A 27669-nucleotide genomic window follows, 5' to 3' on the forward strand; every position below is an offset into this window, starting at 1 on the left:
TGCACACGTGCTTAGCTCTTTCATACAGAATTTATGTTAAGATTTCTCAGAGGAGTTATAGACATTTCTGAAGCCCATTGGTTGTGTTCCTAGAACCCAGGTTAAGAAGCCCTGGAATAAAACGTTCAGATAAACTGGAAGGGGTTCACCCACTCTCAGTCGTACAAACTCGATTTGGATTTTACTGTGTTGTTAACATTCTGATGTTCTCTCCATGGGATTCTGATTCACGATGTTAAGGTGATTAATATAGAGCCTTGCTTAGTGTGTGTTAAATCCTTGTTGTCTTGTTCCTGTTTAATTTCCTCCAAGAAGATTGTGAATCCTCTGAATGATACGTGAAAAGCAAAGGTAATCTTCAAAACGAACAGTCTTTTTGTGTGTGTGTCATTAGTCGTAGTACCATACTGCAAAAAGCAAAGTTGTTATGTATCTTTGCAGGGATCCTTCATCTTGGTGTTTCCAAACTTTATTTTTTAGGATGGCTTAGTAGTACTGACATAGTTGTACTTCATTGAATAATTTTGTTTCTGTTTTATTTCATGGCAAACATTTGACTAACTATGATCAAATCTTAGTATTCAATAAATACTTTACCCTTTTTTTTTTAAAGTGAATCTAGTTCATATCCTACTCTGAGTTCAACTACCTGAAAACTCCACTGAGATTTTTCACTGTAGTAAGACAGTGTTCATGTGAAACATTCAATGTTTCATGTATTAGCAAACAAAAACTTTCTCTAGTGGCCATGAATTTCAGTGGGCTCTTGAAAATATTTGAATGGTACTTAAAATAATTTGGAAATATTACTATATGCAAGGAACTTCACTTACTTTTTATATCCTCACCACCCTGAGATGTGTTGTTCTTCCCATTTGATCCATGATGAGGACCCTCAGAGAAATAACTTGCCTGAGATCATTATGCAAGAAGTGGCAGAGTTGAGGTTCAAACCCTGGACTGCTTATCTCCAGAGCCAACCCTCGTAACCACTACACTCTTTGACTCCCAGTTTGTCTTTGATTGAAATCCCGTAACTTTTCATTATATGGTTGGAAGGGGTTTGAATAAACTGTTAGAAATGGTAAAGATGGTGTACATGCATTTTAGAGATTTTTGTGGGCATTGAAGAATTTTTAAATATACCCCTTAAGCCAGGCAGCTTGAGCAGCACCTATTGTCACCCCATTGTGAGTCTGATGAAATGTAGAAGGTCTGTCTTTATTTTGAGTTTCTAAATATTCAGTTTACTTTCCCAGTGTGAGTTATTCTTACTGCTTACCAAGTGTGAATTATTCCTTGTTTCAAAGGATGTCTAATGAAGCTCTGTGGGACTTCACAGGAAAAAAAGTATTGTGCACACACCAAAAGTATTACTCCCTTGTATTTTACATCTTTGCTTCTGTGAAGCCGCTGTTTTTACAGCTTCTGTCCTTTCAGATCAGTGGCGAGATCGGACTCAACAGTTTATTTAAAATACCTAATGGGTATGATAGCACAGGAGGTCAGGTTTCCCAGTCTGTGTTCAGAACCATAGCAGCTGAGCAGTTGTATAGTTGTGTCACTTGCAGCTTTCTGCTAAGCCCAGTGGCATGTAGATGTGTAGCAGTTGTAGGGTAGCTGTCTTTTCACCACTCACTTCACTTAATGCTGTGTGGATTGTTCACTGACACAGTTATGTTATCTTGCTACTTGTGGAGATGGATTCAAAATGATTCAGGTGAATCCTCTCCGTTTGCTTCTCTTACGTTGATTGAAAGAGCACACATCTGAGATGGTAGATCTCATTAGGGTATCAGACAAACTCGCCAGCTTGATATGTTGACTAGCATACTAAAACAACAGAAATGTCTTGTTTTTCTGAAAAACCAAACCGCAGTCATCTTTTGCCATCTGGCGGAATAGCAACCACCTGGTATCCTTGCCGCTGATTTCATTCTCCTTTCCAGATCCTTCCTGGGCATCAGTAAATAGGGGAACTTTTATATGTGACGAGTGCTGCAGTGTCCATCGGAGTCTAGGGCGCCATATCTCTCAAGTAAGGCATCTTAAACACACACCATGGCCTCCAACATTGCTTCAGGTAAAGAATAAGAATTCTGCTCATGGTTTGTAATTTAAGTTTTTAGGGCTCACTGTTTTAGCATTAAAATTATACTTCTTAAATCTTACAGAAATGTTTGACTCATAATTGAGCAGAGGTGCCATGCTTATTGATGCTATATATAATTATTGAATTCATCATTTAAGATTTTTTTCCCTCCTAATGTAAATCTTGTCCCAAAATCTGAACTATAGGTGGACAGTCATTAGAATTTCCTGCTCATGTTTCACTGCTGACTTTCTAGATGTCACCAGAAATTGTTTTTAAACCGTCTGTCTTTCCCACATACCGTGATGAATGTTTCTGAAAGTGACTGCCTTAGAAACTTTTCATGAAGTTGTCCGCTTTGATAGAAGCATGGACTGGGATTCCTCAGAAATTTCTGAAACATCTGATTTAAGTTCTCTTAAAGTTCTTGTAACCTGTTAGAGACAATTAAGTTCTGTTTTGATTGAATGCCTAACACCCTGCTAAGTGTTCAGGGGGCCCTTTGTTTTATTTGGGGGTCCATTGTCATGTCACCGGTACTTCTATTTCAGGGTACACATTCTTCGAGTTCTGCTGGAACTCAGACTTACGCATGTGTTTCGCCTTCATTTGTTTTGAGTACATATTTTACTAAATCTGTGCCAGCTGCACAACATGTCCTTAAAACTTGCCTATGTGTACCAAAGGATCAGAACAAGTGAGTGTGGATCTTTGATGTGACAATATCTTCATGACGTAAAAAACAGATGGGGCCGTGTCAGGAGTCATGCTTTGAAATGAAATTGGGAGACATGGTTTATTAATAACTTTTGCTCAGAAGTTTCTAGCAGCTCATTCTCATGTGAACATGGATGTTTACTGCTGTCAGATTATACAGAGTACTCATTATATTATAGGATCTGAATAAAGTTCAGAGATGAGTAGTTTAAAATGCCAGATTTGACCCTAAAACAATTCCCAGAGTATGGCACGTGAACCACCAGTGGTACTCAAGGCAGATGTAGGTAATACTCAAATATTTATTTAAATGGTTGCCTAGAACTGTAACTAGCACATCAAATTATAATTGCTAGTGAAAGTTTTAGAAAGTAAGTGGATTTAAAGAAAAATATTAAGAACCTTGAAAACAGAATTTGGATGCTCAGGCTTGGGAAATACTGTCCTAAAGTGTCAAAGTACTCTTTCTTCATCATCTATGAGAAAATGTAATCAAACCCATTTAAGTACCTGCTGGTCAAACCTGAATCCTGCGTACAGGTTCATCTTTCTCATTCTAAAACAGAAGATAATGATGTGTGTGATATCCCAGTCATGCTAGTGTTTGTAATAGGGCTTTGTTTTCCCAGTTCAGTCACTGATTCCCACTGGATGTTTGCAGAAAGAAATTTAAATATGATTTTATGCTGCTTGGTTTTAGATGGTTGAAACCTTGTATAATAATGGTGCTAATTCTATATGGGAGCATTCTTTGCTGGACCCTGCCTCTCTTATCAGTGGAAGACGCAAGGCTAATCCACAGGATAAAGTACAGTGAGTGAAATGTTTATAAATACTCTTATTTCTTCGTAACCCCTGGGGCCCGCTGAAAGGAGTGCAGCTGTTTTTGACCAGCCCCTACAGGGGCAGTATGTGAGGTGGTCACCCAGTTTTGCATTGACCTCTTTGCTATTAGGAATGCAGAACAAAGCCAGGCATGGGACCATCTCTTTTGCATGGTTACCCAGCACAATTCAGTGGTTTTTCCGGTTTAAGACTAAGGCTTGGTGGCTTTTGATGTAATCACATTTGAGCTTTGGCACTCAAACAGTAGGCAGTCAGACCAGAAATCTTGGTTCTGGGCTCCAGTCTGCCTGATGCCTCACTTATAAGATGGGATGAAGAGCTGCTTCCTCGCAAGGTTGCTAGGTCAATTAAGAAAATTACACAGAGCAGAAAAATGCTATAAAAAGCAGGTATTCTGCAGTCCTGGCCATTATAATGACTAATGTATGTTTTCAGACTTCAGGCCTGACAACACACTGCTGAAACTTACTTCAGTATTGTTCATTCTGTTCTTGAGTGGGGGATGTGGGTCACTTCCTCTTCTTTTTACAGTCTGAAGAATGGGGAATGTCATATCTGAACTGCAAGTGAACTGTTTTCTTTTTTTTTTTTTGAACCAGTCCTAATAAAGCAGAATTCATCAGAGCAAAGTATCAGATGTTAGCATTTGTCCACCGCTTGCCCTGCCGGGATGACGATAGTGTGACTGCCAAAGATCTTAGTAAGGTGGGTCACACCTTTTAAAATCCCTGAAATTGCTGGATGAAGCAGCATATCGGCTGATTTGAAAAAAACTTAGAAAGAAAAGAAAAACAAAAACTCCTTTCTGTACACTAAATAATTAGTAACAGCTTTTTTTGCAGTTGGTTTCTTCTTTCATCTTACTTCAAATGGCAAGCATTCATGTTAGTGGAGGTATAAGGAGCAGAGGAACAAATAAGTATCCAGAAAACTATTTGTGTTTTTCAGATATGGTTCTAAAATTGTATTTCTGTAAGTTTTTGTTTAGCTTTGAAATAAGAGCCATCTCAGAGTTTGTTTCTAGGAGGGACTAGAAGGTTTGTGGGACTTCTGCAGGCTTCTAGGTTGCATGCTGAGTGGGATCTTCAGGAAGCAGGGTGTGACTCGAAGCTGTAGTACACAGGATGGTTTATTAAACTTGCGAAATGAGTAGATGGTTTTCTTTATGTGGGCCTTTACATGTTTTTGAGAGATGCCACGAAAATACATATCCTTATTGTCAAAGCACTGCTTTCGGCAAATGCTCACACAGATCGTAGGCACTCGTAATTCAGAATTTTAAACTTTGCATGGAAATGTATATGATTGTTACTTCCATTTATTAATAAGACTTGGTATGTGTTTTTTACCACAATTTTTAAAAATATAATTAAAAAATAAGACTTGGATACAGATGTTAGTGTAGATTTCTCCATTGCTATGATAAGAGTTATTGCATTTTGGACAATTCTAGGTTAGACTTGAAGGAAGGCAGCTCTTCTGAATGTATAAAGGCATTTCTGTAGTGGTACAGAATTTGGTATAGCACAGGCCTATTTCCCACCCTGAAAGACTTCATTAAATCATTGTATACAAGGCCAAGAATAGTGTTGAGGAGAGGGTGTGATATAAGGCAGAATCCTGTGACTTGCACGGTATAGGATATGAAGCTCTAAAGCCCTAGGTTCAATAATAACAACAAATAACAACATCAACAATAATAATAGCAGCTGTATTCTTTGAGCATTTCCTGTGTACCAGGCTCCATGCTTTGTTATATCATTGAGTCCTTACAGTAACCCTGTGAATAGGTGGCATTATTATCACCATTTTAGAGATAAGGAAACTGAGGTTCAGATTGCTAAAGAACTTCCTCAAGTTCACACAGCTTGAGGGGTGTATGGTTTGAAATTCAGACTTCAGAGCCATGCTCAGCCACCTCTTCACACTCCCTCTCACTCAAGGTCTGGTTGTGCCACTTAGATCATGCATTTGGGCAGGTCAGCCTTCCCAGCCCTAGTTTCCTGTCAGGAAAATGGGCCTGACCCTGCCTTAGAGCCCGGGGATGGTGGTGACCAGCAAGGGAGAGACTGCTTCATCCACCTTACTGAGCTAAATAAAGATGATGTAGTACTACTATAATGTGTATTAAAATAGTCTGCCAGCTGCTCTGCTACGTCATTCTTTACATTTTTAACAAATATTCTTTCTTGTGTGTGTATTTTTCAGCAACTCCATTCAAGCGTGAGAACAGGGAATCTTGAAACCTGTTTGAGGCTATTATCATTAGGAGCACAAGCCAACTTTTTTCACCCTGTAAGAAAGCATGAATTGATTCAGATATTAAATTGAAACTAAATGGGTTGCATTCGTGTAGCCTTCCGTTTATTTAATTTTGCTTCTTTTTGTATACTTTTTATTAATGATTCTTAGGAGAAAGGAAACACCCCACTCCATGTTGCCTCTAAAGCAGGGCAGATTTTACAGGCGGAATTACTGGCAGTATATGGAGCAGACCCAGGCACACAAGATGCGAGTGGGAAAACTCCTGTTGATTATGCAAGGTAAGAGACTAGATTCTTGTCACCTCTCTCTGTTTGGGATTATTTCTGTTGTGTATGATTCATTTTTAAGTGGCTAAATTGTGTATGATTAACATTTAACCCCTTCAGAGGTTTGCATGCTATTATTTTGCAGATGAAGGTATTTCAAACGCATACGATCTTAGAGCCAGCTAAAGTCAGGGAGGGTAGAACCATTAACCATTGTGCTTAGCTTCCAGTCTTTCATTTCTTTTTATCCTTTAAACGCAGTGGTATTTGAGCCATAGTTGGAGTACAGATCAAGTATGAAGAATTGCAGAACCCACTTCTCAGTTTTTTAATAGTTTTATTCATTGCTTGAACTTAGAAACAAATCTATATAGATAGATATGTGGTTAAACAAGTATAGTAAAATGTTAATTGCAGGATTTAGGTAGTGGACATCTGGGTGCTTGCTATAAAATTCTTTAACTTTTTGTTTCAAAATTTTGGCTGTGAAGTGCTGGAAAATAAATAAATACATCCATAGATTACGCTTGAATATCATTTAAATGACAGAAGATGGATCATCTTTCCTTCTTTTTCCAAATTAACTTTTTCCAAATTAACTGCAAAGAATTATAGTCTGCAGAGGATAAAATGACAAGTGACAACTTGAAAATGGCAAGTGAAATGAACTCTGCCCTCCTAGAATTCACTCTCTCAGGGAGGAGGAGGTTCATAAATGCATGTAAGAGTTAAATGAGGCAAGATAATGTAGAACTCATTACCAAAATTGATACATATATAGGATTTCTTCACTGTGGCCCAGATCATTAAGAAATGTCTTTAGTTGGTCTTTGAAGAGTAGATTGGATTTGGGTGTGTGAAGATGAGCTAAGGTGTTCCAGGTGAGAAGAAGGGTGTGGGTCAAGTTCAGGAAGGAGGGATGGACAGGGATGTTCGGCACAGCAGGAGACATAATTGGATAGAGCAGAGTGTGTCTGGGAATAAGAGCTAAGGTATTGAGGAATACAGTATTTCATCAGGTCTAACACTCTACTGTTTATATGGGTCATCATTATTTCATATACCATTAAAAAGGAAAAGACTCAACCAATTCAATGATGATGTACTATCAACTGTACTATCAACTTCCTGATTTCACAGATGTTAAAAAATGAGAAAAAAAGATGTGCATCACAGAAATCAAAGATGTGTGGGTAGGTTGGAGAATATTTTTGTAGTACGTTGTATGTGGGAAGAGAAACTGGCAGAAACTAGACTTCATCTTTTAAGGGGAACAGAGCCCTCAGTAAATGATACTTACCACTTATCTTGGAATTTCCTCTTGTACCTTGCACATAATAGTCTCTCAGGGTAATGATTTATTTATATGCCTTGTTACTTAAAGGATTTCAAGCAGCTTAAATATTTGTTTCAAAGGCAAAATTAATATTTTCTGTGATGGAAATTAAAGACAAGGAGGTGTGAGCTGTGCATTAGGTTGGTCTGTCTCTCCCTGAATCAAAGACCTTGAAGTGATTACTGAACTCTAATCCAGAAGTCAGGCTGGCTGCATGAGAAGCATCTAGGGGAAGGACCTTTTTCAAAATATTAATGTCCACACTACTCCTGTTTTTATTGATTCAGAATTTCCAAGGGTGGGTCCTGGACATCTGTATATTTTTTTAAGCATGCTAGTTAATTTTTGAGAACCTCTACCCTTGACCATTTATTAATTTTATTTTCTACCTCATTAGATGAAGTTATTCTTTGTCCCTCTCATAAGTCCTTGAATTCCTTATTAAGTACTCTGTCTTATAAATTAATAAAGGAAAGGCGATAGTTGAGATTGTGAAAACAGTTTTTATAAAGGTGGGAATCGAAGTAGACCTTGACAGTTTACCTCACACAAAAAGGTTGATTATTCTAAAAAGTCACGTTTGATAAATGACTCAGGTATCTCAGGGGACGTCTCTGTACTTTTCTATTCTAGCTCCAGTGGCCAGCGAGCAATATAAATGGTACTTTGTTTTCTCTTGGTAGGCAAGGAGGGCACCATGAGCTGGCAGAACGCCTCGTAGAAATACAGTATGAGCTGACTGACAGACTAGCCTTCTATCTGTGTGGCAGGAAACCAGGTGAGTTGAAAGGACAGCAGCCTCTCCACACCTCCAGCCAGTCAGTCTCTGGAAAAACAAATTGGGACACTATCATGTATGATCTCTGCTTTAACGTATCCTTGAGAAAATTGCAAATAAGGATTTCTATTTGCAATGATAGCTACAGCATTTTTTGTTATATGTGAAATATGTAACATCGGTCAAATCTTGAATTTTAGTTTTTAAAATTTTAGCTCTACAGTAGTGACTGTTTCAGGAATCAAAGAGCATAATTGAACTCAAACTGAACGTGCGCAACGGTTCTTGTGATTAATGGGAGTAGGAATGGAAGAGCAAAGGATTAACTTTTGTAGTTATTTGCAGAATTCTGCTATCTAAGGAATGGGAAAAAGTAAAAAAGTGAACTTTACCATTAACCAGCTTTGCTCATGAGGTAGAACTGGGGTCAGCAAACTGTGGTCCATGGGCCAGATAAGCCTATCACCTGTTTTTTTTCAAATAAAGTTTTATTGCAAGATACCCATGCCCATTCATTTACATATTATCTACGGCTGCTTTCACACTACAGCAGCAGAGTTAAGTAGGTTGAGTAGTTGCAACAGAGACCATACGGCCACAAAGCCCAGAATATTTACAATCAGGCCCTTTGCAGAGAAAGTTTGCCAACCCTTGATATAGAATATCCACATACATGTATACAGTGGTTCTCCACCCTGGTTGTACAACAGAGTTAAGAGCCCTTGGTATGGTTCCAGTTCCCAGTGAGATGGAATAAGCACACCCCCACCCTGTCTCTTCTGCTGAACACAATTATAAACTATGGACCAAATACGTGGAGTAGCTATCTGAGGACTGTAGCAGGTAGATTAGGGAACTCAAAGTACCATCAAGCTGGTGGTGAGTGTCCCCTTTATTTTGCTTCTGATATGGCATCCAGGACAGCCTAAAACCTGGAACTGCATAGCAGGTGCAAAGAAGCCTTCTCTGTGTGGTCTGAGGAGCAGGAAATGGGATTCCTACAGGACAAAGAATAGGGGAATTCCCCTGGGTTTTTTTTCTCTTCCTTTTTTCCCCACCCTAGTCCCTAGGCAATCCTATGGCTTCAGTAGTGGCAACAGCAGTGGCAGCACAGGTGCCTAAATCTCTGACCAAGAGCCTGAAGGGAATCCTGATTGCTTTTGTTTTTCTCTTTATTCTCTCACCACTTGGCCCTGGAGACAGAACCTCACCTGGTCAGGTACCTGCTAGAACAAAATATTAACATTCTCCATAGAGTTTAAGGAATATTCAGAGTCTCCACAACATAATATGCAAAATGTCAGGGATACCACCCTAATTACTCCACATGTGAAGAACCAGGAAAATCCCAAAGACTTGCATGGAAAAAGGTAGTTAACAGATGCCAACCCTAGATGACTCAGATGTTGGAATTATCAGATAAAGATTTTAAAACAGATAGTAACATCATGCTCTAAGAAGTAAGTGTGAACGTTCTTGAAACAAATCTAATATAGACAGTCTCCGCAGAGAAATAGAAGATATAGAAAAGAACAGAACAGAAATGTTAGAATTAAAAAATCCAGTAACTAAAATTTTAAAACTCACTGGTTGGGCTTAATAGCAGATGGAGATGGCAAAGAAAAGAGTGCATTGAAAATAGATCACTAGAAATAATCCAGTTTGAGCAACAGAGAGAAAAAAGAGTAGGAGGAAAAGAAACCGAGCAGAGCCTTAGGGACCTATGGGACAAAATCAAAACATTTGTATCATCGCACTCCCAGAAAGAGATCATAAAGAATGTGATGCAGGGGCTTCCCTGGTGGCGCAGTGGTTGAGAGTCCGCCTGCCGATGCAGGGGACACGGGTTCGTGCCCCGGTCCGGGAAGATCCCACATGCCGTGGAGCGGCTGCACCCGTGAGCCATGGCCGCTGAGCCTGCGCGTCCGGAGCCTGTGCTCCGCAACGGGAGAGGCCACGACAGTGAGAGGCCCGCGTAACACACACACACATAAAAAAAGCAAGCTAGAGTGGCTATATTAATATCAAGCAAAGTAGACTTCAGAGCAAAGGAAATTAGCAGGGATAGAGAGGGACACAACACGATAAAAGGGTCAACTCACTAAAAAAACATAACAATTCTAAATGGGTACACACCCAGCAATAGAGCTGCAAAATATAGGATGCAAACTTTGATAGAACTGAAAGGAGAAAAGGTCAAATCCACAATTATTGTTGGAGACTCAACAGTCTTCATTTAGTTAATAGATAGAACTAGAGGTAGAAAATCAGCAAGGATATTGAACTGAAACCATCAACCAACTGCATCCGGTTGACATTTATAGCATCCTCTCCCTAACAACATCAGAACATATGTTCCTTTCGAGTACACAGTCAAACATTCCAAGATAGACCATATTCTGGGTCATAAAACAAACCTTAGCAACTCTAAAATAATTAAAATCCTAGAAAGTATATTCTCTGACCATAATGGAATTAAGCTAGAAATAAATAATCAAAATATAAGTGGAAAATACCCAAATGCTTGGAAATTAAACAGCATACTTCTAAATAATCCATGGGTCTAAGAGGAAGTCTTAAGGGAAATTAGAAAATATTTTCAGATGAACAAAAATGAAAAGACAGCAAATCAAAATTTGTGGGATGGAGCTAAAGCAAGGCTTACAGGAAATTTTATAGCATTAAATTATGTTAGAAAAGAAGAAAGGTCTCAAATCCTAATTTAAGCTTCCCAACCCTCAAGAAACTAGAAAAAGATGAGCAAAATAAACCCAAAGCAAGCAGAAATTAAGAAATAATAAAGAGTAGAAATCAATGAAATTGAAAAAGGAGAACAGTAGAGAGAAATCAATGAAACCAAAAGCTGATTCTTTGTAGAGATTAATGAAATTGGTAAATGTCTAGACATACTGACAAAGAAAAAAGGAAAGAATACACATAGGAAGATGTCACTAAAAAACCCACAGACATTAAAGGGTAATGCAAAATATAAATAACTGTACATATAAATTGGACAACTTAGATAAAATGAACCAATTCTTTGAAAGCCACAAACTACCAACACCTATCCAAGAAGAAAGAGATAATGTAAATATATAATCCTACATTTTAAAGAACTTGAATTTGTACTTAAAAACATTCCATTAAAGAAAACCCTAGCCCAGATGATGGCACTAGTAAATACTGTGAACCAGCTGAAGTGGTATTGCCATACAGCAATACAATCAGTGTGGCTTATGACTCACATGGCTTGCTAGCTTTGCAGTTATAATTCTTTACAGATATTTTTAAGTATTCGGAATTCACATTTCAATTTTTGCACATAAAATGAGACTATCCTACCAAACATTCGAAGAAGAAATAACATCCGTTTTATGTGATATTTTTCAGAAAATAGAAAGGTAGGGGGGACTTGAGCACATGGGGAGGGGGAAGGGTAAGCTGGGACGAAGTGAGAGAGAGGCAAATGTAAAATAGATAGCTAGTGGGAAGCAGCCATATAGCACAGGGAGATCAGCTCGGTGCTTTGTGCCCACCTAGAGGGGTGAGATAGGAAGGGTGGGAGGAAACACAAGAGGGAGGAGATACGGGGATATATGTATATGTATAACTGATTCACTTTGTTATAAAGCAGAAACTAGCGCACCATGTAAAGCAATTATACTCCAGTAAAGATGTTTAAAAAAAACACAGTAAAAAAAAAAAAAAGGTGGGGGGAAATGCTTCTCAAGTAATTTTATGAGGCCAGCATTACCCCAATACCAAACCCAGCAAAGATGGCACCAAAAAATATCCCTCACTAACAGGGACACCAAAATTCTCAACAAATTATAAGCAGATTGAATCCAACAACATGTAAAAAGGAAAATGTAATATACCAAGTGGGGTTTCCAGATATATGACTGATATTTGAAAATCAGTTAATGTGATTCATCACATTAACAGACTAAAAAAGAAAGCTGTACAATCTTACCTGTTGATGCAGAAAAAGCATTTATAAAATTCAGCATCCCTTTGTGATTAAAGAAAAAAGAAAAACCTTAGCAAACTAGGAATAGAAGGGACTTCCTTAATCCGATAAAGAGTATCTATTGAAAAGCCACAGTTAACATCATCCTTAATGATGAGAGATTGAATGCTTTTGCCTGAAAGTCAGAAACAAGGCTAGAATGTCCACTGTCACCACTTCTATTCAACATTGCACTGGAAATCCTAATCAGTGCCATAAGGCAAGAAAACCAAATAAAAGGCACACTGATTAAAAAGGAAGAAATACAACTGCCTGTATTCATAATGAAATGATTTCCATGTAGAAAATCCCAAGGAATCTATAATAAAGTTTCTAGAACTAATGAATGAGTTTAGCAAGGTTGCAGAATGCAAGATGAACAACCCCAAATCAATCATATTTCTGTAGACTAACAGTGGACAATTAGAACCTGAAACTAGAAAAATAATAACATTTATAATAGCTCCAAAGTAAATACTTAGGTATAAATCTAACAAAATATATGTGGAATCTATATGCCAAAAATTACAAAATGCTGATGAAGGAAATCAAGGAAAGCCTGAAAAAGGGTTTCTACTATGTTTATGGATTGAAATACTCAATATAGTTAACATGACAATTCTCCACAAATTAATTTGTAAATTTAATGCAATTAAAGGATTTGCTTATTGACATGGACATCCTGGTTCTAAATTTTGCATGGAAAAACAAAGGAACTAGAATAGCCAAGACAGTTTTGCAAAAGAACAGTAGTAACATAGGAGGAATCACACCACCCAATTTTAAGACTTGCTGTAAAGCTCTGCTGTACTCAAGACAGTGGTTATGGTGAAGAGGTGGACATACAGATCAATGAAACTGTATAGAGAATCCAGAAATAGACTCACACAAATACATTCAATTGACTTTTTTTCTTTTTTTTGCGGTACACGGGCCTCTCACTGCTGTGGCCTCTCCCGTTGCAGAGCACAGGCTCTGGATGCACAGCCTTAGCGGCCATGGCTTATGGGCCCAGCCACTCCGCGGCATGTGAGATCTTCCCGAACCGGGGCACGAACCCGTGTTCCCTGCATCAGCAGGCGGACTCTCAACCGCTGCGCCACCAGGGAAGCCCCATTCAATTGACTTTTGACAAAAGTCGCAAAGGCAGTTCAATGAAGAAAGGACAGTACAATATATGGTGTTGGAACAACTGAATATCCATGTGCAGAAAAATGAGCTTCAACCTAAACTTCACACCTTGTATAAAAACTGAGGGGACTTTCCTGATAGTCCAGTGGTAAAGAATCCGCCTTCCAGTGCAGGGGACATGGGTTCGATCCCTGGTCAGGGAACTAGGTTCCTACATGCCAGGGCAGCTAAGCCCGCATGGCACAACTACTGAGCTCGCACGCCTCAACTAGAGAGCTCGTGTGCCACAAACTACAGAGCCCACACGCTCTGGAACCCCCCGCCACAACTACAGAGCCCATGTGCCCTGGAGCCTGTGCGCCACAACTAGAGAAGAGAAAACCCGCATGCCACAACTAGAGAGAAGCCCACGTGCTGCAACAAAAGATCCCGCATGCCTGAACAAAGATCCTGCGTGCCGCAACTAAGACTCGATGCAGCCAATAAATAAATAAACAAACAAATAAATAAGTAAAATATTTTTTAAAAAACTAACTGAAAATGGATCATAGATGTAAATGTAAAACCTAAAACTTCTAGAAGAAAACATAGGAGAAAATCTTAGTGGTCTTGGATTATATAAAATACTTAAATGTAACACAAAAAGCACAATCCTTAGAAGAAAATATTGATAAGCTGGCCTTCGTCAAAATTTTAAGCTTTTGCTCTGCAAAAACTATAGTTAAGGGCTTTCCTGGTGGCACAGTGGTTGAGAGTCCGCCTGCCGATGCAGGGGACACGGGTTCGTGCCCCGGTCCGGGGAGATCCCACATGCTGCGGAGCGGCTGGGCCCGTGAGCCATGGCCGCTGAGCCTGCGCATCCGGAACCTGTGTTCTGCAATGGGAGAGGCCACAACAGTGAGAGGCCCACATACCGCAAAAAAAAAAAAAAAAAAAAAAAAGCCCAGTGTGATACCACTAAGTACCTATTAGAATGACCAAAATAAAACTCAAAAAACCAACACAAGTACTGGGGAAGGTGTGGAACAATGGTAACTCTCATACGTTGCAGTTAGAAAAGTGATAGAGCTACCCTGGAAAAAAGTCTAGCAGTTTCTTACCAAGTTAAACATGCATTTACCTATAACCCAGAAGTCCTAGGTATTTACGCAAGAGAAGCAAAGACTTACGTTTACACAAAAACCTGTATGTGAATGCTCATAGTGGCTTTACTCATTGACACATGATCAGTGTCCTCCACAAGCTTGATTAGGACTCAGTCAGCATTATAGGAGACAGAGCCCGTGCCTGGACCTGCCCAGACCACCTGGGCCAGCCCTGACTGTTTTATGCTCATTGATTAATTTGAAGGTAAGCCACTAAAGCTCAAGGAAGCCCCACCATCCCACATGGGAGAGCAGATGGAAGCCTGCTCCAAGCTACTTCAGCTCCCTAAATGTCCTTTCCATGGCTGAAGATCATTAGTTATACTGGGGACAAACAGCGTAAGGATTAGGGTGAGCATAGGCTTTCCACTTAATGACGTTGGGACCTTTGTACCAGAAGAAAATAAGGAAATGATCCTTGCTACTGGCCAGATTTTGAGAAGTTGTAGTCAATCTGGCAACTTCTGTTTCTCCCATTATAGATCATAATTATGGGAAGATACTAATTGCAAAACATAAATTGAGAAAATAATGATGGTATTCCTTTACAGATCTTATCAATATTTATGTGAACAAAACTTTGACTTGGTTTCTGTTTCAGATCACAAAAATGGACAGCACTTTATAATACCTCAAATGGCAGACAGGTAAGGCCATTGAAATACCAATCAATATTATCTGTCACTAGTATTTCCTTGGTTGTATAGTGTTTAAGTGTATTATATTTTGTGTTTAACAAAGCCCATACATTTTTCTCTTTTATGGCTATGCAATTTGGAAATAAGATGGCTGTAAGTAAACCACCATATAAAACTTAAGTTTGAAAAAGCACAAGTAAGAAATTTGCTAATCCAATTGGAGTTAGAGATACTGTCACAGTTTTAGCTAGTTGTGACAGTATATTGTGTCTCTGGATATATCACAGAATATTTCTGTGTTATAAGAGTGTAGCCTTTGTCTATGACAGGGATCAGCAAATTTTGTTGTTGTTAAGGGCTAGATAGTAAATATTTTAGGCTTTTTGGGCCATACAGCCTCTGCCACAACTACTCAACTCTACCAGTTGTAAATGAAAGCATCCGTGGACACTATGTAAATGAAGGGCGTGTCTGTTCCAATAAAATTTTATTTCTGGATACTAAAATTTGAATTTCATATAATTTTCACATATTATGAAGTATCATTTGTTGGGGTTTTTTTTCCAACCACTTAAAAATGTAAAAACTATGCTTAGCTCATAGGCCGAACAAAAAGTGGGTAATAATCTGTTGCCCCTGGTCTATAAGGTCAGATGAGTTCACGGCTGCAGAAATGAACTTTAAACCCTGATTTAGCCAATAAACTTTGCAAGTACTGTCAAGAGTTTATGAAATGGTTAATTGCTATTCCATATGTAATCTTGCCATTCTGTTTTTTAACATTCTGCCCTTTTTGTATTTTCCTCTGCATGCTTTTTTTAATACTTTAAAAATTACAACTTCTCACATAAAGGGCCTGGGGACTAACCTGGCAATAATTTTGCCTTTTGGTTAGTAGGTGATTATTTTTCAGTTTACCACTTTGCATGATTATGGTATTTCTGGGAGATACTTTCACTAAGTTCTGTTCAGTTTCCTCACTGACGATTGGGCTGTAGAATTTTGGCCTCTGACCTTGTCCATGAACTGTAATTAATATCTTAATCCCTTGGCTATCTTAATCTTCTACAGAGCTCATGAAAATGGTTTTATTTATTTGCTTATTAGTTTTGTACACTTTCTTAGCAGCCTGGATTTGTCTGAATTGGCAAAAGCTGCTAAGAAGAAACTTCAGTCTGTGAGTATCTCTCTTTCCTAGTGAACTCCAGTATGGAAAACCATGTGTCCTGCTAATACCTGTTCTTAGCCCATTACCTAGTACATCAAATGACTTTGTTTCATGCTCTCAGATGTTAAATCAGAAGCAGACCATCGAGTATGTAGCAAAGAAGAATGAAAGTACTAGTAAGTTTAGTATATCCAGTTTATTGGCTTGGCTTCAAATAATGGCATTTTTCTCTGTCATTTTAAAAGCGAAGACTGTGCCTTTGACATTAGGAAGTTGTTTCTCCCCGTAAGAGTTCCCTAGTTTCTCTCAATGTACATGAATAAGTGGGACACACTTCTTGGGATTACTTCCTGTAGGCTCATAGGATGCTAGAGAATGATAAGAGCTGAAGCTGGAATGGTGAGTACTGCAGATTGACTAGCTGCTATTTGGGATCCAGCCACCGCTAACTGTCGTGCGTGTCCCACGCCATTCATCAGTTTTGTAAATGTAGGCTTTTAACTGCTGGTTCTGCCTCAGCTATGTGCTCAGAGTTTGCCCAGTTCTGCAGGTCACAAGCTCACTTTAGTCTCTGTGTTTCTCTTCAGCCTGCCCATTTCAGCCTTAGTCAGGACCCCGAGAAATCTACTCCTCTGGGAACAGTTTCTCTGTTTAGTCCCCACAAATGAAGCCTCGCCCGGTGCTTCCCCAGCCGTTCTAACCACCCGATTACCCGCCTCAGCTGTTCTCATTGCTCTCAAGATCAGAACCAAGATTCTTAACTTCTTTTCGTAGCCTTTATGGGCGTCATCCCACTCTCACCCTTCAGTTCTTGCCCTGCTTCCCATCTGGTTCCCACGGTGTGGGTGTGGGTGTGGGTGTGGGTGTGGGTGGGTGCGTGCGTTTAAATATTTCTTTAAGGGTTAGCACCCTCGGAGGCCACCTTCAAGTCCTCTTTCAGGAATCCTCTTTTGCCTGCTGTGCTTTCCCAGCTACCCTCCCTTTCATCATTCAAGTAGCTGAAATCTGACCCCCTTCACAGTGTAGGTAGGAGTTTTCCCAAAGCCTAACTCTGAACTTGCAACTCCCCTAATTTATGTCTTACTCTTCATTCCCCTTTTCATAGAAGACTCTTTACTAGAATTTCATATAATATTAAGTACTAAATATTATATTAAATGAATTTCTCATTACTAGCATTTAACTGTAATATGAAATAAATGTATTTTATGCAATTTGGTGTCTCTGTGTTCTCTATCTGCAGTTTTGTGTGTATGTGTTTTTATTGCCTTTCTTAAATTAAGGAGGTCATATAGTAAGATGATTAGGATGATAAGCTTTGGAGTCAGCAGTGAATATTCTGTGATTTCCTTTTAATTACTTAACAGTATGTAAGCCAATTTTTATTTTAAATAATTCAAACATGGATAAAATCCAAGCTCCCCTTGACTATCCTAGTCTACATTTGCTAGGCTGAAAGCTGGGATTATGTCTGTAATATCTCTAGCGTGTGGCAGGCACTAGATAAACATCTGGGACAAAGTTGAGCATAGTTCTCAAGAACTTGGGCTCTGGGTCAGACTGGTCAGGTGTGGATCTCGGCTCTGACGAGCTCCTTCACCTCTCTGTACCTCGGTGTCCTCTCCTAGAAAGGGAGATGGTGATCCAGCAGAGGCAGCAAGTCAGAGCTGCCCAGTGAGTGTGAGCTGCCCCCACGCTGTGGTCTCCGCCTCCTATCAGTGCTAATTCAGTGTTTATCCCACAATATCTCCCTCTCTCCCTCCCTCCCTCCCTCTCTCCCTCTTTCCTTCCTCCCTCCCTAGTGAAAAGCTGGGAGAAATATAAGACCACTAATGTATTCCTTGAATTAGTAAATATTAACATTTTAAGAGAAACTTGCATCCCAGGTCCATCACTTCTTGGCTTTGTGACTTTAGGTAAGCTAACTTCTGTGCCTTGGTATCCTTCTCTGTAAAGTGGTATAATATTCCTGTCTTCAGAGAGGTGTTGTATTTACAATGATGATGGTATTAGCAAGGCTCCTGGGATGTAAGCCCGCAACAGTGTTGCTGCTGTAGTTATTGTTAGTAATAATAACATTAGCTTGTAGCCCCTTAGAGGAAACAGATTGGGTGTTTATGGTACAAGTTCAGTTTCCCAATCCTTCATCACCTTATCCAGCAAAAGGCTCTCAGAGTTTATTTTTAAATATAAATGTAATGTAACCACACTAGATAAAATTTGGAAAATAGAGAAGGGGAATCATCCTCATTTACTATATTCTTAATGGGTTCACGCTCAATATTTTGGTATATTTTTTCTAATTCTTGTTTCCGATGCCTACCTTTTTTTTTTTTAACTGAAGCGTAATTATAGAATTTTATATCATGCTTTTGTCACCTAACAATGCATTGTACCCATTTTAACGAGTTTAATGAGGTGTGTGCAGCCAGCTTTAAATTCTGCATGAAGTACCTTCTGGTCAGTGTATGAATGGATATTTACTGGGTCCCATCTTGGTGCCGGGTACTGTGTGGGGATGTAGGGAACAGTAGAGGATGGAACAAATTCAGCATCTTCCCTCACAGAGTGGGGGAAGCAGTCAACTCAGAAGTAACAGCCACTGAGCGGCAGGGTTTCATGAGGCAAAAAGTACAGAAAGAGCTGGAGCCAGCCTGGTAGGGGCTTAGCCTCCTCTGGGTTGAGGAAGACCCAGTTGCTGCCAGGAGGGCACCCCAGTCTGTGGGGATTGTTTTGTTGGGACACTGCACAATGTACTGATTAGACGGGCTGTCCTTGGTAGGGGACGCTCAGGTAGTTTTGTAGGGGTTTGGGGGACCCCTACTGAGGAAGACAGCAGAGAGACTTAACCGAGGTCTGGGTGCTGTTTTCCTTCAGTGGCACGTTTTATCCTCTCGAAATGGTGTGTTTTGGCTTCTTTATCCTACCAAGGGTTTCAGATCCCATATACTGGGGGCAGAGCGGGTACTGGCAAACATTCTCAAAAGAGCAGAAGAGACTTTAAAGAGGTGATGTCACACGAAGAGCGGAGAACTGGACCCTGCCTTTGAGATGGGCACTTTAGATGCCTCTTGCTTCCCTTATGGCACAGCCCTATCTGCATATCAGGAGGGAGGCTGCTGTGGGTGGCAGGTATTTCTAGAGGATCTGTACTATTTTGGAAATGTTACTGTCTGTTTAATAATGGTGGGCATTTACTAAGTAAGCACTGGCTTTGGATAAGACGTTGGAGGTAGAAGGGTGAATAAGTCGCAGTTCCCACTCATTTTCCTAGTGTTAATCCTTGTCCCTTGTGTTCCTGATATTTTTTTACTTTCAGCTAAGTAATCATTTGTTTGAAGAACTTGCCATGGATGTGTACGATGAAGTTGACAGGCGAGAGACTGATGCAGGTGACTTAACATGTGGCTTTATCTACTAAGCTTCTGTTATCAGTAGGCAGCAACAAGCTGCCAGCCTCAGTGTTTTGCCCAATTTTTACTGTCCTGATAACACGTGTGTCAACATTGACTCTTGTGTATGCTGGCTTCGGAGCGTGCTGCCCCTAGTCTACCTAGTAATGCGAGAGCCACGGCTCTTAGAGGAGCAGTGGCGCCCGTGGTGATGAGATTCTATCTCTGGCTCTTTCCTCTGGCTAGTCTGGCTTGCCACGCAAAATCACAGCACCCTGGTGACCGAGACAACCGTCGTCCCCTTCCTTCCAGTCAATCCCGAGTATTCATCGACACGGAACCAGGCAAGTGGCCAAGTCCAAAAACTCACTAGTAGTCATATTTGGGAAATGGCTGATATCATGGTATTTTATTTTCCCAGGACAGGTATGTAAGATTTTTTGATTGATTAAAATGTTAATATCCTTTACACACACACACACACACACCCTCACAAGTTGATAAGAAAAGCAATAGAAGTTAATAGATGACTGGGAAAGAATATAAAACAATTCACAAAAGAAATATAAATGGCTGGAATTCCCTCACGGTCCAGTGGTTAGGACTCCGCACTTTCACTGCTGATGGCACGGGTTCAATCCCTGGTTGGGGAACTAAGATTCCACAAGTGCAAGGGCAAAAAAAGAAAGAAAAAAAGAAAGAATAAATGGCTTTCAAATGTGAAGAAATGTTTAATCTCATTAGTAATCAAAGAAAGCAACCTGAAGGCATTAATGAAAGTTTTATCAATCAACTTAATAAAGTATCAATACATACTAAAGGATACTCCAGACTGGTAAGGATGTGGCAAGATGGGCTTTCTCATGCTACAGATAGGAGTTTAAATTGCTGCAGACTTCAGAAAAGCAATCTGTTAACTGGTTTCAGAGGCCTCAAAATTAACTGCATCCTTCCACATAGGAATTCCTCATCTGGGAATATGTTCTAATCAACTAAAAATACAAAGCTTTATGCACATTTTCATCGAAGCACTGTGTGTAATAACAGAGCACTGAAAAAAGCCTAACCATCCACCAAGAGCTGTGAAGCTGAGTAAATTATGAAGCTCTTTTCATTTTCATTGATTACTGGTTATATATAATGATAGAGTCCCAGCATCTAGACTATAACTTTATGTTGAAATTTTAAAATTTGTCCCTTCAAATTAATTTTTGATTAGTAGGCCTACTTCAGAACTGAATTGATATTAGAAAGAAAGCATTAAGAGAGCCATTTTGTTTTGGTTCACAAAAATAGATATGCATTGTGAGAACTTAAATGTTATATTGTTCTATTATGTAAATGGTTTTAAACTGTTCACAAGGAAAATGTTAAATTTGATTCAGTTATGGCTGTGATTGATGATACTTTGAGCATGCTGGAAGGTCTTTGCCGAAGTTTAACACTAGTCTGACTAGTTTTATGTGAATATGTGTGTATTTTTACATCTGGGAATATTTCCAATTATTTTCTCACCCTCAGGGCAGACAGAAACTAGCTCGGTTTAACGCCCATGAGTTTGCCACTCTGGTTATCGACATTCTCAGTGATGCCAAGAGGAGACAGCAAGGTAGTCCTCTCTCTAGTTCAAAAGGTAACTGTTTCAGACCTCTAAATGTTTGCTTCTTTGGCCTTAAAACTTCACACGAGTGTTAAAGTTATAAAAAATAATTAAAGCAGTCATTGACACCACAGCTTAGTTAAAGCCCTGTAAGTTTTATTGGTGCTACGTTGTGACGACAAGTTTCTCTCTTTGAGTCCTGGTGAATTATAAATATTTCAGCGTTATTAACTGTGATTCAAATTTATCTTATATATGATTTTTTACCTCTTGGGTCACCTGTCTTCCCTAAAAAATTGCATTCTGAAATTAACTCAAAAGTCTGACTTAGATCTTGTTAAAGGACATAAGAAACTAAACCCTCTTGACTGAAATTCCAGCTCACCTGCTGTTGTTTACCTACAAGACTGAGTTCTTCATAATTAGAATTTGTCGCTATAAACTTTAGATGTCTACAGCAAGAGTTATTGGGGTTTAAAATTGTGAAGAGAGCACCAAGCACTTATTTCCGAGGTGCCCTTTGAGTCTTGTTCAGTAGCTCAGGGTCCTGTCTCCATGCTTGGGAACATACTTCCTCCCCAGCACTGATGCTGTATCTTTTTTGTTTTTTTCTAATTGTAGAAATAATACATTTTTAAATTGAAAAACATGTAAACAGGAAAAATACATACCGTAAAGATTCAGTTTTCAGTCAGCATCACATTCCCCAGAGATAGTAATCGTTAACTGACAGCGATTTGTTCTTCTTGATTTTACTTATTCAACGAGACATAAACAAGTTCTAAGAAACTTTATTAAATTTTGGTGAAGGTGCAGTGATAAGGGTCCTTTAAAGTCTCAAAATGTACAAATTCTTTGATTTGGTGTTTCCATTTCTAGGTGTTAATTGAGAGGAAATAGAGATGTTACATGTATGTTGTATATAGCACTGGAAACATTAGAAACAAATAAGCAATAATAGAGCAATTATTAGTTACATATTTGAATAGTGCACACTTTTTTTCAGAGACTATGTAATGACATAAAGTAATAAATTAATTTTTTTTAAAAGCTTTAGTATAATCCAAATTTTGTAAGGAAAACATTTATATATATACATATGTACAAGTGAATATATCACATGTAAATATAAATATACCACTAATCCCCATTACTCACGGATCTCGTATTTGCCAATTCACCTATTCATTAAAATTTGTTGCCTCAAAATCATACTGACAGCACATTGATGGTAATTTGTGGCTGTATGCAACATGCTGAGAAATTTGAGTCACCCAAAATGCACGTTCCCAGCTGAGATTGAACAAGGCCATGCTCTGCCTTATTGCAACTCTTATACTGTAAACAGGTGTCCTTTTGGAGATTTATTTAGTGCCACAGTTTTCACATTTTTATCCTTTTTGTTGGTGATTTCCCTATTTGAAGTGGTCCCCAAGTAGAGTGCTGAAGAGCTGTGTAGGATTCCTAGATGCAAGAAGGTCGCGTTGTGCCTTGTGGAGAAAATACATGTGTTAGACTAGCTTCGTTCAGGCGTGAGTTATAGTGCTGTTGGCCATGAGTTCAATGTTAATGGATCAACAACATATATTAAAGATGTCTTTAAAGAGAATCACATGTAAAACGAGGTTATATATTTATCAGTTGACAAAAATGTGATCAGAGGTTTGCAGGAAACTAACCCTGTGTTTCCAGTCAGAACAATGGTTTAGTATTTGCTGATTCGTTCTTCACAGCAACTTTATAGAACGTAACTGCTACAAATAATGAAATTGACTGTATGTATGTGTATATGCTTAGGAAAAAGACTGGAAGGAAATAGAACCACATGTATCAATAGCTATGAATGATTACTCTATCAGTTTCAATTTTTCTATATTGAATCTTTATCACTTCTATAATCTGATGGCACGTATATATATATATATTTTTTAATTAATTTATTTTGTTTAATTATTTTTGGCTGTGTTGGGTCTTCGTTGCCGTGCACAGTCTTTCTCTGGTTGCAGCGAGCAGGGGCTGCTCTTCGTTGGGGTGCGCGGGCTTCTTATTGCAGTGGCTTCTCTTGTTGTGGAGCACAGGCTCTAGGTGCACGGGCTCAGTAGTTGTGGCATGTGGGCTTCAGTAGTTGTGGCTCGCGGGATCTAGAGCACAGGCTCAGTAGTTGTGGTGCACAGGCTTAGTTGCTCCGAGGCTTGTGGGATCTTCCTGGAGCAGGGCTCAAACCCGTGTCCCCTGCATTGGCAGGCGGATTCTTAACCACTGCACCACCAGGGAAGCCCCGGCATGTATATTTTAAATATTAATTTTAAAAATTAAAATTCCTTTTAAGTAAACATAATTTATCACCAAGATATTATCCATCGAAATATCCAGAAACAATATTGGAAATTAGAGGTTTGCTTGAGTTGCCTGAAAGAAAGTGGAGAGACTTGGATAATTTGTGAAATCTTTCATTCAAAATGTCTTGGAGCCAATGGAGTCATCCCTGCTTCCCTATAGACCATACCTTCCTGGTGTGCCCATGTGTGTCCAATGGATCATTCTCCTCTTTCTCTCTCTCTCACTGGCATTCAGCTAACGAAAGGCCGATGTGCCTACTCTTCGATCACCTAGTTTCTAGGCTCCACTTTAACAATTTCCTTTCTGTTTTGACTTGACATTACCTTGTAAACAAGGTACAATTATAACTGAATTGCAGTTAATCTTACATTAGTTACAGCTTTATTTTCATGATTTCAAGCTACACCCTGTTTCCTTGAATGATTACAAATTTGGGAACCTATCCCCTTATCTGAGCAGCTTTTTCCTAAACCATCTAATTAATTTGCCCACATTTGGCAGGTCGCTCAGAGGAATGCTTAAATCTGTCTCTGCAGTTTTTAGTAGACTCTCTGTCCAGTTGATAACTTGCTGTTATCCCTTTTTGGTGTGCATATAACCTTGCTATTTCTGTCATTTTCTTCCAGTCTTTTAAATGGCTAGTTTTTTAGGAAAAAAGTTTTTTGCAAGCCTGAAGTAAAGTTTTTTGCTTCTATTGATAGACAATGTGGAGCTCATACTGAAAACAATTAGTAACCAGCACAGTGGTGAGAGTCAGGACAATGACCAGCCGGACTATGACAGTGTGGCATCAGATGAAGACACGGATCTGGACGCCACTGCGAGCAAGGCACACAGGCAGAAGGTGAGGTGGCACACCGCACACAGAAAGAGACTGTGTTTTCTTTTCAGATCTTTCCCCCTGAAAATTTGCCTGCTTTGTAAATCACTTGAGGGCTAGGCTTGTGAAAAGTGCTCTGGAAGTAGAGTTAGGTTTTCTACTAGCTTGGGCCAAGCAAAGGTCAATGAGGTAAATAGTTTTAAAATAGGGGGTCTGTTGTCCCTGAGTCAGTTGTTGACTCACAGCCCTTCTGCAGTTTTGACTTTATAAAACCTGTGAGGAAGGACTGGTGGGTTTTATTCTTTCAACGAATGTTTACTTTCGTTGGGTAGTTATCCACACTTCCCTGGATAATATTATCCTGAGTGAGGCCTAGTCCCTCTCCTCTACGAGGCCGTCACCGCCTGCCCAGGAGGAGAGAGAACTGCAGTACAAGGGTCATAAACACAGACACAAGAGGGGGGTGGGGTGGTCAACAGAGACACAACTTGTCACTGAGGAGGAGTATCAGGGGAGGCTTTAACGTGTGCCTTGAAGAATGCCTGGGGAAAAAAAAAAAGAATGCCTGGGATGTGGGCGTGTGGAGAGGCTGGGGAGGGTGGGCTAGACAGAGAGGAAGTGAGACAATAGCGTGGGGGGGTAAGGGAATCTGGTCATGTGTGGAGTCAGCCTGAAAGGAGTGGGAGTCAGAGCTGCAGCAGAGGGCAGGGGTCACACCATATGCAGGAGCATGATGCCAGACCGAAGAGCCTGGACCTTGGCCAACAGTGCAGAGCCCAGGAAGCTTTTAGGCAGGGCAGGAGGGCGATGTCAGCCATGTTGGGTCCTCTGTTTTGGGAGGACTGTTCCGGTGGACCAGGGAGTGGAGGAAGGGAACCCAAGTAGGAGGTGCTGATGAGGTCCAAACAAGAGGTGACACAGGTTTACCTCAGGGCCTTGGCTGGGAGGGTCTGGATGGAAGAACAGTTACTGTAGCAAAGTGTGAGCCCGAGGACAGGGCAGCAGGGGCCTGGCTGGTCTACCCACTGCTGAGTGTCCCAGACCTGGCCCACAGAGGAGCCCAGCGAACATTGGAGAATGGATGAACAGGAGGAAGATAAAAAAGGCAGGGCTTGGCAATAAGTTGGATATTTGAAGTGGGAAGGTAGACTTACTGGAGTTCTGTCCAGAGTTTTCCAGCTTACACAGCTGTGAGAACCAGTGGCGCCACTGGCAGATGCAGGGAATGTGGAGGGGATAGCAGGAGTCACCTGTTCCATCTGAAACATCTCTGCCCGCTCTCCACAGAAGCGCTGGGTTCACTCGAGTGAAAGCTGGGTCATGACAGGACCCTACACGACGGGGTCCCTAGACTGGCCGGCCTCCGCCTCCTCTCCGCCTTGCACACCCATTCCCTCCAGCTGAGCCCTGCCACTGGCTGTAACACCCTTCCTCCAGACAGCCATCTGACTAATGACCTCCCCTCCTGCAGGCTGTTGCTCATGTCCCACCTACCCACGTCTCAGGTTAAAATGCACCCGCCTTCACCCCAGCTTCAGCTCCCCAGCCCCTCACTCTGATCTATTCTATTTATTTTCCATCTCACTTATCACCTTTCACCGTACTATATAGTTTTTTATTTTTTCCCTTTCTCACTCTGTTGGGATGTAAACACCATGGAAGCAGGAATCTTTGTCTATTTTCTTTTCTTATGTATCCCAAGCTCCTAGAACACTGCCTGATGCTTAGTAAAAAAGCATCAGAAAAGTTGGAATGAGTGAATTAATGAAATAATGAATAAAAAAAAATGAATGAGCAAGAGAAAGGCAGACAAGACAGATGTGCATAGTCATTGTCAGAAAGGATTTGTAGCCCCACTGTCTGATCTATTAGAAAATATTGACTTGAAAATTTTTCAAATACTTTCGTAGCCCTACCTTTATGTTTTATTTTTGCATTACGCTTAGAAGCTTTGATTTGGTTTGATTAACTTTGCGATCCAGCTGGCATGGTCAGAATTTGAAATTCTTTAGCAGTTAGTCTTGAATGTTATCATTGTCTCAGATTGTGAACATTTTCCCCAATTTATTTTTAGAGCCTAGATTCAGATTTATCAGATGGACCAGTCACTGTGCAGGAATTTATGGAGGTCAAAAACGCTCTAGTGGCTTCTGAGGCCAAGATACAACAGCTAATGAAGGTGAATAACAACTTGAGTGACGAGCTGAGAATTATGCAGAAAAAGGTAACATGTCAATAAATGCCAGGACGGTTGCTCTTTAACCCCATAGTATAAGGAAGAATCCCAGGCATGATGCTTGTGGTCAGAGGGAAGAAACACAGATCTAAAAATCTTTGGGCCAAGCTGTCTTTTTGGAAGCAGTATGTATTTTGGATATTTTAAATGAAGTAGCTTTGATTAGAAATAAATCCAGTGTAAGTTTCCCAGGTAGGAAAACATTACAGCCTATTAAGTGTTTGTGTCAGTTGTAGAAACCCTTGCACTGTCCTGTGCTTCCTGGGAAGCTAGACACCACTCCATGGATGTGATTCTTCCAATTTATTGCTTGTTCTAAAGAATAAGCACGCCATGAAGACAGGGCAGACGAAAGCCCAGGACAGGTGTATGTGTTTATCCACATTCCAAACCCCATGCCACACAAGGGGTACTGTCCCTGTTCACTGTAGTCTAAGATATTACCCACCCCTGCCCTGGCAGCCCAGTCCCACAGCCCTGCTTTTTTTTCACCAGTAATTACCACTAATTTATGATGTCCTCAGAGCCACAGAATAGGTACTCAGTAAATGTAAGAAAACATTGTGTTTGCACCAGCGAGAACCGTACGCTGGTAAGAAACAATCCCATTTGCTCGGCATTTCCTTGTTTGCCACCTTTTGAGAGAGTTAGAAATATATAAATATATTAATCTCTATCTGTAAAAAAAGTATGGCTAATAGTAGCAAGGAGTATGCTTCAGAGGGGATTACGTATATAACTCTTTATAAGAATGCTAAGAAAAAGAAGTGGAAAGATTCAGAATTCTGCCCGAGACTTTGTAGGTACTGCTCCCATCATTCAGTGCTCTACAAAATGAGATTCTGTACACTTCCTTAAACAGAAACAAAACAAAGTATATATCTGTGTCT

The 27669-nt window shown here is 40.0% G+C and overlaps 1 protein-coding gene across 23 annotated transcripts in view; it reads left to right on the forward strand.

Moving 5' to 3' along the window:
• GIT2 (GIT ArfGAP 2) overlaps positions 1-27669 on the forward strand; it is a 46955-nt gene that overhangs the window by 2396 nt on the left and 16890 nt on the right. For 11 of the 23 annotated variants that reach the window (XR_002179454.3, XR_002179455.3, XR_012325210.1 and 8 more), the window contains exons 2-14: positions 1950-2083; positions 3510-3622; positions 4255-4360; positions 5864-5950; positions 6068-6198; positions 8206-8300; positions 15187-15232; positions 16349-16400; positions 19711-19783; positions 20030-20127; positions 21305-21416; positions 24425-24567; positions 26618-26767. Coding sequence is in view for 19 of the 23 variants with exons in the window: in XM_019950323.3 (XP_019805882.1) it covers positions 1950-2083; positions 3510-3622; positions 4255-4360; positions 5864-5950; positions 6068-6198; positions 8206-8300; positions 15187-15232; positions 16349-16400; positions 19711-19783; positions 20030-20127; positions 21305-21416; positions 24425-24567; positions 26618-26767 (1340 nt within the window). In the remaining 4 variants the exon portion in view is untranslated. Of the gene's footprint in view, positions 1-1949; positions 2084-3509; positions 3623-4254; positions 4361-5863; positions 5951-6061; positions 6199-7260; positions 7380-8205; positions 8301-15186; positions 15233-16348; positions 16401-19710; positions 19784-20029; positions 20128-21304; positions 21417-24424; positions 24568-26617; positions 26768-27669 lie in introns of those variants that run through there. The other 12 variants (XM_019950324.3, XM_019950331.3, XM_019950333.3 and 9 more) reach the window with 6 other exon arrangements.

The sequence above is a fragment of the Tursiops truncatus genome, chromosome 13 (assembly GCF_011762595.2).
Source record: "Tursiops truncatus isolate mTurTru1 chromosome 13, mTurTru1.mat.Y, whole genome shotgun sequence".
NCBI lineage: Eukaryota > Metazoa > Chordata > Mammalia > Artiodactyla > Delphinidae > Tursiops > Tursiops truncatus.